The following is a 19,589-nucleotide window of genomic DNA, read 5'->3' on the forward strand; positions in this document are numbered from 1 at the left end:
TGGATGATATAATGCCTATATGCAAAACACTTATCATAATACCTGACATGTTATAAGTGCTCAATAAATATTGGCTACTATCATTATAGTTTTTGATGACATAACCTCATATCAGTATAAAATCTCCCCCTCTTCCCTTTTTAAAATTGGCCTTTAATTTTAGTCTAACATTGCCATAACATCTTCTTGCTCTTGTTGTTAGTATTTGTCTGATATGTCTCTTGTTTTCAACCTCTTTGTCATTTTCTCTTAATTGATGTTTTTTAATAAATAGTACATAGCTGAAGAAACAAAAGAAAAAAGAAATAGTACGTAGCTGGATTTTGTTTTTTAAGGAAGTCTGAAAGTAACTCTCTTCTAACAGGGGAACTTAATCCACTTACATTTAATGTGATTATTGATATGTTTAATGTACTTTTGCCACCTTATTTTACATTTATCTTATGTTTTCTATTTATCATTTGTGTTTCTTGTATATTGATTGAGCCAGTTCTCTTTTTTCTTAATTTTATTTATTTTTTATACAGCAGGTCCTTATTAGTCATCAATTTTATACACATCAGTGTATACATGTCAATCCGAATACCCCAATTCATCACACCACCACCACTTTCTCCTGCTTGGTGCCTATACGTTTCTTCTCTACATCTGTGTCTCAATTTCTGCCCTGCAAACCGGTTCATCTGTACCATTTTTCTAGGTTGCACATATATGCGTTAATATACAATATTTGTTTTTATCCTTCTGACTTACTTCACTCTGTATGACAGTCTCTAGATCCATCCACATCTCTACAAATGACCCAATTTCGTTCCTTTTTATGGCTGAGTAATATTCCATTGTATATATATATATATACCACATCCTCTTTATCCATTCATCTGTCGATGGGCATTTAGGTTGCTTCCATGACCTGGCTATTGTAAATAGTGCCGCAATGAATATTGGGGTGCACGTGTCTTTTTGAATTATGGTTTTCTCTGGGTATATGCCCAGTAGTGGGATTGCTGGCTCATATGGTAATTCTATTTTTAGTTTTTTAAGGAACCTCCATACTGTTCTCCATAGTGGCTGTATCAATTTACATTCCCACCAACAGTGCAAGAGGGTTCCCTTTTCTCCACACCCTCTCCAGCATTTGTTGTTTGTAGATTTTCTGATGATGCCCATTCTAACAGGTGTGAGGTGATACCTCATTGTAGTTTTGATTTTCATTTCTCTAATAATTAGTGATGTTGTGCAGCTTTTCATGTGCTTCTTGACCATCTGTATGTCTTCTTTGGAGAAATGTCTATTTAGGTCTTCTGCCCAATTTTGGACTGGGTTTTTTGTTTTTTTAATATTGAGCTGCATGAGCTGTTTATATATTTTGGAGATTAATCCTTTGTCCGTTGATTTGTTTGCAAATATTTTCTCCCATTCTGAGGGTTGTCTTTTCATCTTCTTTATGGTTTCCTTTGCTGTGCAAAAGCTTTGAAGTTTCATTAGGTCCCATTTGTTTATTTTTGTTTTTATTTCCATTACTCTAGGAGGTGGATCAAAAAAGATCTTGCTGTGATTTGTGTCAAAGAGTGTTCTTCCTATGTTTTCCTCTAAGTTTTATAGTGTCTGGTCTTACATTTAGGTCTTGAATCCATTTTGAGTTTACTTTTGTGTATGGTGTTAGGGAGTGTTCTGATTTCATTCTTTTACATGTAGCTGTCCAGTTTTCCCAGCACCACTTATTGAAGAGACTGTCTTTTCTCCATTGTATATCCTTGCCTCCTTTGTCATAGATTAGTTGACCATAGGTTTGTGGGTTTATCTCTGGGCTTTCTATCTTGTTCCATTGATCTATATTTCTGTTTTGTGCCAGTACCATATTGTCTTGCTTACTGTAGCTCTGTAGTATAGTCTGAAGTCAGGGAGTCTGATTCTTCCAGCTCCGTTTTTTTTCCCTCAAGCTTGCTTTGGCTCTTCAGGGTCTTTTGTGTCTCCGTACAAATTTTAAGATTTTTTGTTCTAGTTTTCATTTCAGTTATTGTATTGTTCATGTCTGTTTGTTTGTTCTTTAATTCTTCTAGGTCTTTGTATAGCATTTCTTGTATCTTCTCAGTCTTTGCCTCCATTCTTTTTCCGAGGTCATGGGTCATCTTCACTATCATTATTCTGAACTCTTTTTCTGGAAGGTTGCCTATCTCCACTTCATTTAGTTGTTTTTCTGGGGTTTTACCTTGTTCCTTATTCTGGTACATAGCCCTCTGCCTTTTCATCTTGTCTGTCTTTCTGTGAATGTGGTTTTTGTTCCACAGGCTGTAGGATTGTAGTTCTTCTTGCTTCTGCTGTCTGCCTTGTGGTGGGTGAGGCTATCTAAGGGGCTTGTGCAAGTTTCCTGATGGGAGGGACTGGTGGTGGGTGAGCCAGTTCTCTTTACTCTTCTCAACTTGCTCCACCTTTTCTTCAGTGTGTTAATTTTTAAAAGTACAAGTTATGGTCAAATTTAAGAGTAGTATTTGGTGTTGTTTCTTGATTATCAATTATTTTTTCCTTTCTGCCTTGTTTTGTATTTATATTATTAAAATCATCCGTGTTATTCATTCAATACTTATTTTTATAATATATCACAAAGAAAAACACTGATGGATTTAATAGACTTAAATTATAACATTCTCTATATTAAATAAGAGTAAAGAGTAAATGATAAGTGATAAACTTGGAGATATATTCCTCATATAAAGAGAAGATTATATCCTCAGTAGAGTTCTTGCCACACCAACAATACAAACACAAATAACACCCAACAGGAGTTGACAAAAAAAAATGCCCCATAGAACAGAAAGGGTTATGACAACTTAAAGTCAGCCACATTACTTATTTTAAAATGTTATATATTATGGGAAATATAAAGAAATAGAAAAAATCATTTCTTTATATACTACATGTTCCAAAATTTCACTGTGGTTTACTCAGTAGGCTTCTTTGATCTGGAAATTCATGTCTTTCAGCTCTGGGAAAGTATTTTATATTATTTTCTTAGATAACATGCTCCTCTTGGATTTTTTTTCTTTTTTGTTTCTTTCTTTCTAAAACTCCTCAGACTCTATCTTTTTGGTCTCCTTTCTTGCAGAGTGTCACCACTTTATATCTAATCCTTTTATTGAATTTTCATCTTGGCTTCCATAATTTTAATTTCTTAAAGCTCTGTCTTATTCTTTTTTTACTTGCAACTATTCTTGTTATATCTTTTAGAAGATACAAATTAAAAGTGTTCTTAAGAGTTTACTTGTTCCCAGAGATTATTTTAGGACAGTTATGGAGTCTCCTTAACACAAACACTATCACAATTGAGAATCCACTGAGGCTGTGAGTTTATCTGTGGCTGTAATTCTGCTACCTGCAAGATAAAACTTTAAGGTTAGTTTTAGATTATTTCAGCCTGAGGATGTAGGAAATAAGACATTCTTTTAGTAAAGTACGATAGAGTCCCTGATTCCCTGACAAGTGACTTGAGCAAATATTTTAGGACTTTGAGCTTGTCATTCTTTTTTTTTTAAGCTCCCCGTCACATATAGAAGCAACTAACTGGCCTTGCAGTCCTCGAATTCCTCACTTGCTCCTTGGACTTCAATGCCAGTGACCAAAAGCATATGTCATTGTCCAGGGCACCTTCTGGTTGGGGACCGCTTGCTCAAACCTCAGCTCTGTCCTCAGCAGCAGCAGGGAAGCCTGACTGGGCAAAGGGAAGGAGACAAGACATACGAACATTGTGTACCCTAGAACTCAGCATGGTCTGTCCACTCACACACCTAAGTGTGTTACTCCATCTCTCCTCTTGTTCCTCACTGTGTTTTAAGTTGATTTAGTAAACCATGTGATTTAAGTATTTCAGTTTGGCCTGTGAACCTTTCTATGCTGTGACCTCCAGCATGGCTTGCCTGGTGATATAGTTGGGGCCTGTCATTGCATTAAGGTAATTTCCCACGTGGCAGGCACAGACACCAAAACCCAGACACTGATGTGACCAACGCTGGGTGCTGGATGCTAACTCTTGATCCTCTGGCACTGGTAACCCCAGAAAACCTTGTATAGCTGCTGCTACTGTTACCAAAACAGGAGGTCCAGCTGCTTGCTGTTCAAAAGCCAATAAAGAGGCAAGGTTGGTGGAAAGGAAACTTTGCTTTATCCTGGACGACAGCAACCAGTGGGAGGGCAGACTCCTGTCCAAAGGCTGACTCCCTCTCCCACTGACAATCAGTGGGCAAGAGATTTTATAGACGGAGGGAGGGGGCTACAGGCAGAAACAGCACAGTCAGCTCTGACAGTCATCTTGAAATTGGTCATGCAGTGGTCTGAGCAGCATCATTTTGATTGTTTTAAGTACAGTTAATCTTCACTTCCAGGGTTGGTTTCTTCCCATTTCCTTGAGGCCAATTCTTGGAATTGTGGCAGCTTACATCATTGCTACAGTCTGGTCATCATGTAGTTAACATCTTCCACCTGGTGAGGGTTTCAGTATGTCTAAGACAGCTCAGAGGATCTGGCTCAGAATATTATCTATAGTCCTTGAGAAGGAACTAAAGGTCCTTGACTATGCTTAATGACTACTATTATTTGGTCTCCTTTGACTGTTTTCCTTTGTTTCTGCATTTTCTCACTTCTCTGATTAAACTTATTCTTTGGCTAAAGATTTTCCACAGACAAAAGGCAGGCAGAGGTCATGGCAGGGAAGGACCATAGGGTCCTCTCCATTTCACTACCCTCCCAGCATGGGTCCCCTGAAATTCTTGCCTTCTGCATTGCTAGCTTAGGATTCAAGTGATGCTGGATCTGCTTTGTGGAGCCTAGCCCTGTGTTACAAGGGAGGCAAGGAAGGGCGGGATCTGACTTCTAGAGTGAGAAGCATAGGAGGTGTTGAAATGATCTGGGCAGTCAAAAAAGAATGACAAATATTCCCTACAGTTGACCTGGTCTGCCATCCTTCTCTCTGCAGATATGCAGACAGGGATAGACGGAAGGCTGGTCGCAACTATTAATCCTGGTTGTGCCTGGGAGGTGAGCTTTTACATTATTCATTGTTTTATTCCTTAGACTTGACCTTATTGTTTGGGAGTTGTGGTGTAAGGCCTAAAATTAAGGTCCACTATTATGTGGTGCCTTGACATCTGGGGGAAACTGGGATGGTCTTGAATGGCCTACTGTAAGTTCACCTCCTCACTCTGCTCCCACAGAAATGATCCCCTAGCAAACAATCCTCCTTATCATGGGGACCAGGCTCAGTTCCTGCTGATCCCCGAATAGCGGGCTTCAGTGCCCTGCCAGCCTGCAGAATTATTCAAACAAGCCAGTCACATCCACCCATGGGAACGAGAGGCCACTTCATCCTCTTATCACTACAAAGCCTGCCTCTGACAACGCCTGGCTATTCACTCTGTTGTTGAGTATAGCCACATGGAATCCTATGTGACACATGGCATCCTCCCACCCCCCAGGGCTATGAGTATATGTGACTAATAAAGTGCTGTCTGTCCAGTATCTGATGTCATGTGTTCCACTATCCCCATTAACAGTTGGGCAAGAATCCCTTCCTCATCCAAGAGGTGAAGAGGAGACAATCAAAGCAGGAGGGAATATAAATCATAAATCTTTTTAAAGCACCATTTAGACAGAATAAGTCAGGATCTCAAAGGTCTTTACCCTTTGACTCAGTTCCAACAAGTTACTCTGTAGAAATATTTGCGCAAGATCTCAGTGATAAAACACATAAGGATGTTCACTGCAGTATTATTTGTTATAGGGTGAAAATGGAAGCAGCCTAAGTGTCTGTTCTATCAGTAGGGAATTGAATAAATAATTCCACACAATGCAATGTGGTGAAGTCATTAAATTTGAAGTTGTATATAATTTACAATAGCTACTCAAAATATGTCAGTGTTATGAGTTAACTACATAGCAACATCTTTATTTTAATCCCCTAGCATTTCTCTATTCCCAAACTTGCTCTGCACCAACTATCTGATTTTATTGCCTAGAACTATTTGCATGAACAATGCATTTTTTAACAAATAAAAGAAAGAAAATCAAATTTTGTTAGTGCCATGAATGTATTTCTTTCCCCTAAAGAGTAAATGGATTGGCATGATTAACCCCACTTGAATTATGAGAAAATTGAGATTGAGTAAAATTAATAATCCTGACCTAAAATCACTGAGCACAGAGAAGGTATATCTTAAACATTTGTTGGATGAATGAGTAGATGATGGGTGAATGGATGGTGGATGATGAATGGATGAATGGGTGGGTGGATGGGTGGATGATGGGTGGGTAGGTGGAGGGATGAATAAAGTTCCTACCTCCCATTTTTATGCACTTGTTACAAAATTTAGCTTATTAACTTAATGAGTATCTTTGGACCTGAATTTTCAAATGCAATAAGAACATATTAATAGATTTAAGGTGATATAAAAAGGCACTAGTTAATATTTCTGTAGGATTTGCTTCAGTTCCTCACATCCCAAAGATTTCGACCTGTTTCATAAACCCAGCACTTGAAGCTGCTTTGAATTTCTTATTCAGTAGGTTCCCCGGAAGGTGACAGTATGGTGTAAGGACTAAGTACTCTAAGTTCAAATAGGATTCAACCATCATCCTCATCATAATCAATAAAATAATATTAATAACAAGGGATCTTATTTGCACCCTGCCATGATCCAAGTACAGTGTTCATTGTTTTCCAAGCATAAATGTATATTTAAATGTTTACAGTGAAATGGATTAAAGACCTAAATGTAAGGCCAGAAACTATTAAACTCTTAGAGGAAAACATAGGCAGAACACTCTATGACATAAATCACAGCAAGATCCTTTCTGACCCACCTCCTACAGAAATGGAAATAAAAACAAAAATAAACAAATGGGACCTAATGAAACTCCAAAGCTTTTGCACAGCAAAGGAAACCATAAACAAGACCAAAAGACAACGCTCAGAATGGGAGAAAATATTTGCAAATGAAGCAACTGACAAAGGATTAATCTCAAAAATTTACAAGCAGCTCATGCAGCTCAATATCAAAAAAACAAACAACCCAATCCAAAAATGGGCAGGAGACCTAAATAGACATTTCTCCAAAGAAGATATACAGACTGCCAACAAACACATGAAAGAATGCTCAACATCATTAATCATTAGAGAAATGCAAATCAAAAGTACAATGAGATATCATCTCACACCAGTCAGAATGGCCATCATCAAAAAATCTAGAAACAATAAATGCTGGAGAGGGTGTGGAGAAAAGGGAACACTCTTGCACTGCTGGTGGGAATGTGAATTGGTTCAGCCACTATGGAGAACAGTATGGAGGTTCCTTAAAAAACTACAAATAGAACTACCATATGACCCAGCAATCCCACTACTGGGCATATACCCTGCGAAAACCAAAATTCAAAAAGAGTCATGTACCACAATGTTCATTGCAGCTCTATTTACAATAGCCCAGAGATGGAAACAACCTAAGTGTCCATCATCGGATGAATGGATAAAGAAAATGTGGCACATATATACAATGGAATATTACTCAGCCATAAAAAGAAATGAAATTGAGCTATTTGTAATGAGGTGGATAGACCTAGAGTCTGTCATACAGAGTGAAGTAAGTCAGAAAGAGAGAGACAAATACTGTATGCTAACACATATATATGGAATTTAAGGGGAAAAAAATGTCATGAAGAACATAGGGGTAAGACAGGAATAAAGACACAGACCTACTGGAGAACGGACTTGAGGATATGGGGAGGGAGAAGGGTGAGCTGTGACAGGGCGAGAGAGAGTCATGGACATATACACATTAACAAACGTAGTAAGGTAGATAGCTAGTGGGAAGCAGCCGCATGGCACAGGGATATTGGCTTGGTGCTTTGTGACAGCCTGGAGGGGTGGGATAGGGAGGGTGGGAGGGAGGGAGACGCAAGAGGGAAGACATATGGGAACATATGTATATGTATAACTGATTCACTTTGTTATAAAGCAGAAACTAACACACCATTGTAAAGCAATTATACCCCAATAAAGATGTTAAAAAAATAATAATAAAATTTATTTTCATGGAACTGGTTCTAAGGAGTACTTGTTTCTAAGGAAATGGGGCCAGGGGAGGTACTAACATCGTCCTCTACACCAACACTTAACATGAATTAAGCCTGAGTGACATCATAATCCTTGAGACTGTAAAGAATTAAGAATTACGTGTGAGCTGCTCACCCCTGGCTTTATCATGTGATGATGCAACATGGTCTATGGGAAATGATTATTTTGAACACTTTAAAATGAAGAGGAAGTGACATTCATATTCTGTATAGCAACTTTTGAGGCAGTGGATAAACATAACCAGACAAAGTTTTGAGCACTGTAGTGAACACTCCTGGTGCTCTGTCCAGATCCCATTCATCACTTTGCCTGTCAAGTTATGTAAACACCCTACCCCCAGAGGCAGCCCATAACCAACGACTGACTAAAACAGGGGGATGAAAGGCTTTGCCTCAAGATGGATCATCTCCATGGTACCCACTCCAGAGCTCCCCCCCTGGAATTAGCTGGGACAACCCATATCCTCCCTAAAATAATCATGTGCATTCCAACCCCTTCTCCCCCTGCCCCCAATAAACCATGTACATCCCAACAATTACCCCCCAACAAATTATTTGCATGCTAACTGTTCCCCCCAACATATCATGTGCAGTCTAACTGTTACCCTCCAGAAAAATCATTTGCATGCCAACACTTACTCCTCCAACAAATTATGTCATCCCAACCCTTACTAACCCAACAAACCATGTGATCACAACCCTGCCTCTCAGACAAATCAAGTACATCCAACCCCTTACAAAAGCATGTGCATTCCCCAACAAAGCATGTGCATCTTAATTCCTACCTCAAGATCTGCTAAAAGGAGACTGGCCACATCATAAAGGAATGTCTATCAATTAGTAGAAGTTACTTTTGGAGCTATTGTGAAGGTTTCCTGGGAGGAAATATCTCTTCTGGGTCTGGGAGTTGGAAGGGGAGCTAGAGTTAGAGAGAGAAAGGAAATTTCAGGTAGAGGGAACAGCGTGTGCAAAAACAAGACTCCCTGAGAATGGGGATTTTTGTCTGTTCACTATTTTATCCCTTGGACCAAGAATGGAGCAGTGCCCTCTGGGGTGAGGCTGGAGATTGAGCCTGGACTCCGATATGTAGATGCCCAGAGATTCCCATTGCTGAGAGCTCCTGGCCCCCACCATCAGGAGACCTCTCAGGAGCTAGTCAGTGACTTGAAGCAGCCGATAACTACTCTAAGGGTTACAACAATGAATAAACAAAAATCCTTGCCCTACGGATCTGGCACTGCAGTAGTGGAGAGAGACAATAAACAAAATAAATAAAGTAAATAAGCAAACTGTTTTGTATATTAGAAGGTGGTGGGTACAATGAATAAAAATAATTGGGCAATGGGGATAGGGTGGGTGTGTGTGTGTGTGTGTGTGTGTGTGTGTGTGTGATTTTAGACAGGGCAGTCAGGGAAGGCCTCACTGACAAGGGGACACTTAACCAATAACTTGAAATGAGGAAGTGAGCCATATGGTTACCTGAAGGTATCTGAGGAAAAGCATTTAGATACAGGGAACAGCAAAGGCAAAGGCCCAGAGGCAGGAGAGTGCCTGTCATCTTCAAGGAAATACAAAGAGCCAGTGTGGTCAAAGCAGAAAAAGTGAGGGAGAGTCTGGGAGGAGGTGAGGGCAAGGATGTGACAGGGGCAGATCATGCAGGTCCCTACAGGCCACAGTGAGGAATTTGACTTTTACTCTGAGTGAGGTGGGAGTCACATGGACTCTCAGCAGAGGAGGATCAGGATCCGACATGGATTTAACAGGATGACATTACCTCTGACCTCAGTAAAGTCTTGTTAAACATCACAACCTGGTTGAGATGAGCCAGGAGGAAGCAGAAAGAGTTTCTGAGTCTAGGGCATGAATGTCAGGGCTAGGAACCAGCACAAGACAGTGACCTCATGGAGGTCAAAAGTAGCAAAGACAGCTACCTGGCAGTAAGGTGAAAGGTCTGGCATGGATGGATGGATGGATGGATTGGGGATGGACAGAAAGATAGGTGGGTGAGTGGATGGATGGAAAGGTAAGTGGGTGGGTGGGTGGATGGATGGATGGATGAATGGATGGATGGATGGATGGATAGAAAAGGCATCTGTAAGGTGGACCTGCAGGAAATGCTAAAAAAAATACTGAGACAATTTTAGAGGGTCTGGTTTTCAGCAAGAAAGTCCCTGGAGTTTTATGCTGTAATAACTTGGTTATAAAAAGCTATTATAGGGGCTTCCTTGGTGGCGCAGTGGTTAAGAATCCGCCTTCCAATGCAGGGGACATGGGTTTGAGCCCTGGTCCAGGAAGATCCCACATGCCATGGAGCAACTAAGCTCGTGTGCCACAACTACTGAGCCTGCGCTCTAGAGCCCGTGAGCCACAACTACTGAGCCCACACACCACAACTACTGAAGCCCATGCATCTAGAGCCCGTGCTCCACAACAAGAGAAGCCACCACATTAGGAAGCCCGGGCACCACAACGAAGAGTAGCCTCTGCTCACCGCAACTAGAGAAAGCCCACGTGCGGCAACGAAGACCCAATGCAGCCAAAAATAATTATTTTTTTTAAAAAAAGCTATTATAATCTCATCTTATCACAGGTAAAAAGCTAGGGATGTTTGGTTTGTACTTGTGTGTTCTACTGAGGAATGTAAGGGTGGTAGAGAGCCAGCAATGGCTTCTGGTTCTCTTTGGGGTTCCTTTAATAAATACTTCATCATCATACTGTTGGTAGACCAGAGAACAATACCGTGCAGATCTGGGTTCTCAGACTTGAGCACGCATCAGAATCACCTGGAGAACCTGTTAAACGCAACTTGCTGGGCCCCACCCCAGACCTTCTGGTTCATCAAATCTGGGGCAGAGCCTGAGAATCTGAATTTCTAAGTTCCCAGATGATGCTGATGTTGCTGGTCCAGAGACCATAACTTGAGAACTAGCGATGTAGAGAAACATGGACATTGAAACATAGACTTTGATAGCTCTGTGTTGAAAGCAATTTTGAACATTCTGAATGTAAAGAAGTTTCCAAAATATCTTAACTAACTTATTTTCCGCTTCTGTTTTCCTTTTCATATATAAGAAAGAGTGATATGTTGTAAAAGTTTTTTCCAAATAAATCTACAACAGCTTGTTCAATAAGGATAACATAAAAATTCTAAATAAGAAGGCATTGTGTCATAGTTTGTTAGGTTTGGTGGTACCTAAAATACGGGCGTACCTTAAAATTAATGATGCCTTAGGTTTGGTTACATACGGAATGCATAGAGAGGGGAGATGTTAACTCTACCTTGGCGTAGGGAAAGGGGCAGAGTAGGGCTCTGGGGGATCTACCTTGGGGGTCAAGGAAGGACATACAAAAGAATGCACACATGGAGGACTTGGCCAGGGGCAGAGCAGTGGAGGAAAAAGGGAAATTCCTGGTGGAGGGGACCACACGGAGGCTGGACAATGCCTGAGCAAGTACTCAGGGCAGATGAGGAGCTGGAGGGAGAGGGGTGGGAGATGAGGCTGGTGAGGTGGACTGGGGCCAGAGTGAGTATGATTTATGTGCCTATGAAGCACATTTAGCCTGCAAAGTATCTGTGGGGCTGTGAGGCAGGTGTGTGCTGGGCTCAGATTCTTGTTTCAGAAAGCTTTCCTGGATGAAAGGTAGAGCATGGGATGTAAAGACAACCATTTAGGAGACTGTTGAAGTTATCCCATATCAGAGATGCCTTAGGGACAGAAAAGTTGAATAATTTCCCCAAAGTCACACGGCTAATAAGTGCCCAAGCCAAGACTTGAAAGTAGGCAGTCTGGCTCTAGAGCCAGGACTCTGCAATAGCATTGGCCTGACCACTAGGGGGCACTGCCTGTCTTTCTTGATCAACTCTTGCCTCCAACTCTCACCCCCTCCCCCCTCCCCCCTCCCCAGAGGACCACTAGGAAGAAACAACAGGAAGACCCAGTACATGGCTGCTGGGCCAGTGGGATGTTGAGAGCCCAACAGTCTTACTATGTAGGACTCATGACCATGTCCATCCCAATAACTGGCTAATTCCACCATGCTCCAACCACCCAAGGAGGTCCTTGTTCATCTTCTCTCATTCACACACTACTCTCCACCTCTCTCTGGAGTTGACTATACTTGGTGCCTCCACTTCTTCACCTCCCATTTTATCCTCAATCTATTTCATTCTGGTTTCCATCATCATCACCATCACCATCACCACCTTCCCCACTATTATCACCACCACCATCACCTCCACTCCCATGATCTCTGCCACCACCTTCACTGTTTTCACCACCATCACCATCACCATAACCACCACCTTTATCACCACCAGAACCACCAGTACAATTGTCCCCACTGCCACCGTCATCTCCACCACCACCTCTGCTATCTTCACCAGCACCATCACCACCACCTCCACCATCTTCATTACCACCATCATCCTCACCACTGGAACTACTCTTAGAATAGAACAACCTCCTTACTGCTCTGTCCTGTGAATATTCTTCAGTCTTAATTCATTTTGGTCTCTTTCCTTGGTCTTCCATGACACCATACTCTACTCATTTCCCCCACATCTGTCTGACCACTCTTGCCCTCTCTCGTCTATTAGCTGCTCCTCCACTCCCTGATTTTATTTATTTTTTATATAAATGTATTTATTTATTTATGGCTGGGTTGGGTCTTCATTGCTGCACGTGGGATTTCTCTAGTTGCGGTGAGCGGACTTCTCATTGCAGTGGCTTCTCTTGTTGCGGAGCACGGGCCCTAGGTGCGCGGGCTTCAGTAGTTCTGGTGCGCGGGCTCAGTAGTTGTGGCGCATGAGCTTAGTTGCTCCACAGCATGTGGGATCTTCCCGGACCAGGGCTCAAACCCATGTCCCCTACACTGACAGGTGGATTCTTAACCACTGTGCCACCAGGGAAATCCCTCCACTCCCTGATTTTAAATTACTTACTCAGAACTCTATTCTCACTCTATAATCTATCTCTAAATGATTTAATCCATTATCATGGCTATAACTACCATCTATTGGCTGGGGGTGGGAGGGAAAAGACCTCTTTTTTGTGATCTAGATTACATATACAATGTATATTGAAATCACAATACCTCAAAATCAACTTACCCCAAACTTAATTTTCTCTCTCCCCCAAAACCTGCTTTTCCTCCAATGTTCCCTTTCTCTGTAGTTCTATATAGAAAATATTGTGTTAATTTTGTTCACTGCTATATCCCTAGAAAGTAGCACAGATCTTGTCACTCAATAAGATTTGTCTTAATAAATATTTGTTGAGAGAGGCAATGACTCCCAAATCCTGCAATTGGTCTAGATAGCTCCAAATGACCAAATAATACATCATCTTCTACCAGACTTTGAGACTCCAGTCAGATCTGGTGAGTGCCATATTTTGAGGGGGAAGGGGGATCACAGATTTGTAAAAAATGACACTTTCAGAAACTTTAGATAACGATAGAGATACTGTAAATTCTGGCTTAGCCACCTCCAAACCACAGGGTTATTTAAAGTTTATTTTGATCCCGCAGTCACTTCCTGCTCCTCAGACAATGCTCTGTAATTAAAGGGCATTCCTTTTCTAGGGTCAATTGATTCTGTAATCCCAAAGGTGATCAACAATAGCTAGAAAAATCTACTACCAAGGAAACATCTGAAAACAAGTGAAGAAAAGGTAAAGAAAATGAAAAGCAGAACCATGGGTCTGATGGTGAAAGATGGAAGAAGTTCACTTCTCTGTTAGTGGTTTCCTATGTCAGCTGACCATGTCAGGTCTCATGAGATTTCCTTGAGATAGGAAAAGTGGTTGAGAGGGAGCACAGTAGGGAGCTTTGAGTGCTGACTGGCAAGGGTTACCTGCACACAGGAATGCAAGGGTCATCGCTTCTTCCAGGTATGTGTAACCTTAACCTACCCCATATCAGGGGCTACTTGGTTCAACAATTAGCTGTCTTTCCCTTCTCCTCTTTCTTCTGCTCTGCTTTGAACACTCTCCTTTCACCCTTGGGTTATGGTTTCCTTTCTCACCACCCTCTTCAAACTACGCTCTCAAATATCCCTAAAATTGTCCTTACGGTCAAATCCAATGAGCTGTTCATCTCCCTCTTCACAGGTCTTGTTTTGTAACTGATATTCTCTCCTCCTTGATAACTTCTGTGACCTAGCACTGCCCTGATTTTCCTCTGCCTCTCTTGCTATTCTTTCTTTCTCCTCCTTTTGCCTTTTCCTGAATACTAATAATAATAACCAAAATTTTCAAGCACTCACTATGCACCTTGCATATTAATCCATTTAATTCTCATAATGGGCTCATAAGGTGGGTACTAATATTATTTCCATCTTATAGATGAGAAAACTGGAGCACAGAGAGGTTATGTTACTCGTCCAAGGTCACACAGATTGTAAATGGCAGAACCAGGATTTGAATCCAAGCCTCCTGGCTTCAGATCTTTGTTAATATGCCTTTGGGTTTTTTCCTTCTCTTTTTCTACTCTCTCTCCCTAGAGGAATCTTAAGATCCCATGGCTTCAACAACCACATCTGTGCAGGTAGCTCTCCAACTCTGAAATCCCTTCCATTCTCTGGCTCCAGATCAAATAACAATATCAATAGCTACAATATCAACCAAAGCTAACATATGTTGAGCACCTGGTATCAGGCTAAGATGTTCTATATTCATTATCGCACAGTAACTCCACATTACAGATGTAAAATGGCATCACAGAAATGGTGCTCAAAACCTCACACTTATTTAGTTGCAGAGGCAGGTAATAGATCATAAAGTCTATCAAAATAATATAAGCTACTTGAAGGCAAAGGTCCCCTCACTTTTGCAGCCCGTTCTGCAACATCTTACATATAAGAGGTATCCAGTATATATCTGTGGAGTCAAATTTAAGTGAGAGAGCGTGCAATTTTTTATATATCAATTATGCCTCAGTAAAGCTAAAAAACTCTTTTAATGAGAGAAGCTTAAAAAAGATGTTTCCTGCTTTGGGGCAACTGCAGGCAGAGTCCTGGAAACTTCTGAGATGGATTATTTGTGAATTTCAGTTATCCATGACCTCTCTGACCACATCACTAGATGGAACAGACAGTGTAGTAGAATGAGTATCAGGTGAAGAATTTAAAAATAGAATTCTAGTGCAAATAAAATGATAATAGAGGCAGCTAGCATTTATGGAGTGATTTCAGCCAGACATTGTGCTTTACACAATTCCCTCATTTATGTCATCACTCCAACCCCAGGAGGCAGGCAATGCTATCACCCTGTTTCATATATGGAAACTTAGAGTAGTTAAGCAACCTGCTCCAATTTGCACGACTGGTGTCTGAGGTACTTGACCCCTGGGGACCTCTTTTCTCATTAACAAAAAGAGTCAGCTGATGATTTCTAAAGCCTCTTAGAACTCTGGGATTCTGGCATGCCAATGACTCTTCGAGAGCTCTAACTTAAGACTCATGCCTGTATTATTGAGCACAGGATTGCTGGCTGGGCTGGAAGGACACCTTGAAGACTAGCCTTGAGGAAATGTGATGGTACCCAGACTGCCTGAGTTTTAGGAACCAGGAAGTACTTTTCAGCCATATGTTTTACTAGCTGCCTCTGCAAGCTATAGTCATCATTGGGGCAGCTGTAATGTTAGTGTAGCTGCTGCAAATTAATCATCATACAAAGTAGGAAAAAGGGAAATTTAAATGTATGAAGAAATATTCCAGGATCCTGCCATTAAGCGGTTCACATCCCAGCTGAGAATATATTCATTGGACCACTGGAAATATTCAAAATGCTCCATGAAAGCAGTTGCATAAGTAATTGATCACGGGACAGACCTGGCAATTTAGAATAAGATCCTGGGAGGAGGAGTAACAGCCCCCACCAAAGATGTCAACATCCCCTGAAACGTGTGGATATGTTACCTCACATATACAGGGGAGGTAAAAATTCTCCTCTACCCTCTTATGGTCTCTAGCTGGGAATAAGAATTAAATTGACATAAGATAGATTAATAGGAGAGAAGCATAAACATTTAATTAAATTTGAACATGTACATGGGAGCCTTCACAAGAAAATGAAGACCCAAAGAAGTGACCAGAGCACAAAGTTTTGTACCTTTTAGACAAAGAAATGATAAATGTGTGAGGAAACAAGACAGACAAAGGGATTGGGGCTAGATGCAATAAATTGTGAGGAAGTGACTAGGAGATACAGAGGAGGGGAAAGTATTGGAAGATAGGGTTATTTTAGTAAGTTTGTTTGTACAGATCTGTTTCAAGGTCCATTCACAGTCTCTGGGAGTAAAGATGCTCTTCTCATCCTGGTACAGGGAGGGCACCTTTCTTGTGGGAAATTATGGCCAGTTTTTAGGTAGAAAAGGGTAGATCATAAAGGTCGTCCTGCATCTTCTGCCTCTCAATTGCCTCCAGCTCAAAATAATGAATATGCCAAAGTGGAATATTTTGGGGTGGCATGTCCTGAACCCCATCACATGGTCAAAGGGACTTTGCAGATGTGCTAAAGATCTTGAGATGAGCAGATTATCCTGGATTATACTGGTGGGTCCAATATAATCACAAGGGTCCTCATCAGAGAGAGACAAGAGACCAGAAAGGAGAGACGTTGCTATGCCACTGGCTTTGAAGATGGACCAAGGGGCCGTGAGCCAAGGAAGGTGGGCAGCCTCTAAAAGCTGCAAAAAGCAAGGAGATGGATTCTCCCCTAGAGCTTCCAAATCAGCCCTCCTAACACCTTGATTTTAGCCTAATGAGAGTGATTTTTGACAGAATTGAATTTTCTACGCAATTGTAAGGGAATATATTTCTGTTATTTTAAGCCCCTAAATTCAGTTTTGGTTTTTTTGTTGTTTTTTTGTTTTTTCGGTACGCGGGCTTCTCACTGTTGTGACCTCTCCCGTTGCGGAGCACAGGCTCTGGACGCGCAGGCTCAGCGGCCATAGCTCACGGGCCCAGCCGCTCCGCGGCATGTGGGATCCTCCCGACTTGGGGCATGAACCCGTGTCCCCTGCATCAGCAGGCGGACTCTCAACCACTGCGCCACCAGGGAAGCCCCCATTTATTTATTTTTGTTTCTATTTCCATTTCTCTAGGAGGTGGGTCAAAAAGAATCTTGCTGTGATTGATGTCATAGAGTGTTCTGCCTATGCTTTTCTCTAAGAGTTTGATAGTGTCTGGCCTTACATTTAGGTCTTTAATCCAATTTGAGTTTATTTTTGTGTATGGTGTTAAGGAGTAATGATGAAAAAACTGAAAGTGATATTAAGTAAACACTCCCATTTACCATTGCAACAAAAAGAATAAAGTACCTAGGAATAAACCTCCTGAAGAAGACAAAGGACCTGTATGCAGAAAATTATAAGACACTGATGAAAGGAATTAAAGATGATACAAACAGATGGAGAGATATACCATGTTCTTGGATTGGAAGAATCAACGTTGTGAAAATAACTCTACTACCCAAAGCAATCTACAGACTCAGTGCAATCCCTATCAAACTACCACTGGCATTTTTCACAGAACTAGAACAAAAAATTTCACAATTTGTATGGAAACACAAAAAGACCCTGAATAGCCAAAGCAATCTTGAGAAAGAAAAACAGAGCTGGAGGAATCAGGCTCCCTGACTTCAGACTATACTACAAAGCCACAGTAATCAAGAGAGTATGGTACAGGCACAAAAACAGAAATATAGATCAATGGAACAGGAGAGAAAGCCCAGAGATAAACCCACGCATATATGGTCATCTTATCTTTGATAAAGGAGGCAAGAATATACAATGGAGAAAAGACAGCCTCTTCAATAAGTGGTGCTAGGAAAACTGGACAGCTACATGTAAAAGAATGAAATTAGAGCACCTTCTTTTTTTTTATTCCATGTGTTTTTATTTTAAAATAAAGGACAAAACATACATCATATTATTTTACATATACTTACAAATAGTTTTCTGCAGATATTATTGCTTTTATTGTTTGATTGAGTGTGAGTCATTTTTAAAAGTTCTCACATTTCTGTCCAAGGCAGTGTTTGGCTGACAGCAGTTACTCTTTCTATATATTTGAGATATTTTATGGGAATTAAAAACTTAAGAATTTATATCATTTGTGTTCTCTTTCTCATGAATATTTTAATGATCTGATTTAGTAACCCCTTCACACTAAGATCACTCATTTTTTTAAAAAGCTATATATCAGGTTTTTCTAGTTTATAATATAAAATAATTTAGATTAGAATGTGTAAATCATTGTGTAATTTCAATATTTCCAACTATAGATTTACTATGGAAATAACACTCATAGTCAGCTTTCTGGTTTTGTTTTTCTTTGTTTTGTTTACCATTTAAACTTTTTGTCTTATATTGGAGTATAGCCGATTAACAATGTTGTGATAGTTTCAGGTGCACAGCAAAGTGACTCAGCCATTCATAAACATGTATCCATTCTCCCCCAAACTCTCCTAGTTTATAATATAAATTCAACTAAAATATCATTAAAACAAACAGAAGCCATAATTTGGTGGCTCAGAAAAAAATAATTTTGAAGTTGAAGTTAATAAATGCCAAACATAAACTTTTCCCTGCTAAAAATAACACTAGAGATAGTACAAAGAATATTATAGGATGATGGTTGAATGACTTTTAAGCTTTTAAAAGAGTCTCAGTGATGCAATTTTAGTTATATTGGAAAGTATTTTTATTCTTTATAAACCAGTTATTATTCCTTATGTCTAAATTTCTGGTTGAGAGAAGAAAACATTTGTATATGTCTCCAAACTGGGTCATTTCTATATTTTGCAATTCTCTGTTTTAAAAAATTGCAATTAAAAGGAAAAGTCAGAAGTATAACCTGAAGAGCAGGAAAGATTAAATATTTAATGCTGTTCCCTAGAGTTTTTCTTCCCAAATTGTCCCTCCAGTTCATAATTCTTTCATAAGGATTTTGAATGTTCACATGTTTATTATTAAACATTATTTCAGGGGACAGTAATTTAATTACTATCATGAGTATAATTTTTCAATATACTATTTTTTATTTCAGAATCTTTTGCAAAGCATTGTTTAAAACGGTGCATGCAAACGAAATCTCCAAACTCCTTAGCAACTAGATGCTCTCAAAATTACTTCCAAAAACCAAAATCTGCCAGTAGATATTTGCTAAAAATTAATTTTTCTAGTATTCACCTTCTAAAGTCGTTAGAAAGCTGAAGTATGTTCATGTACCTAAAATGTTTAGAACAATGCCTGGCATGTGGTAAGAGCTCAATTCCTCTTGGATATTGTGGAGGCTGCCCTTAGAACTTTGCCCAATTTCCCCCACCCAGGATATCCTCTCCCCAAGACATGAGTCTCTCTCTTCAAGAGAAATTTCACTGATGTGCTCATAGGCAGGATGGAGGGATGTTTTCATCACAGGGCATGCCGCATTTTAACCCAAAAATTCCCATCTCCTCCAAGTCTTG

The 19,589-nt window shown here is 40.3% G+C and overlaps 1 protein-coding gene across 7 annotated transcripts in view; it reads left to right on the forward strand.

The window, feature by feature from the left end:
• The window catches only part of ADGRE3 (adhesion G protein-coupled receptor E3), a 247,176-nt gene that overhangs the window by 191,762 nt on the left and 35,825 nt on the right, over nucleotides 1–19,589 (forward strand). For 2 of the 7 annotated variants that reach the window (XM_049708495.1, XM_049708498.1), the window contains exon 1: nucleotides 13,896–14,009. The exons of 1 other annotated variant lie outside the window; for it this stretch is intronic. In XM_049708495.1, the coding sequence (XP_049564452.1) occupies nucleotides 13,985–14,009 (25 nt within the window). In that variant the 5' untranslated portion in view covers nucleotides 13,896–13,984. Of the gene's footprint in view, nucleotides 1–13,895; nucleotides 14,010–19,589 lie in introns of those variants that run through there. 4 more of the 7 variants (XM_004277409.4, XM_033401205.2, XM_049708496.1 and 1 more) reach the window with 3 other exon arrangements.

Source organism: Orcinus orca, chromosome 3 (assembly GCF_937001465.1).
Source record: "Orcinus orca chromosome 3, mOrcOrc1.1, whole genome shotgun sequence".
Classification (NCBI taxonomy): domain Eukaryota; kingdom Metazoa; phylum Chordata; class Mammalia; order Artiodactyla; family Delphinidae; genus Orcinus; species Orcinus orca.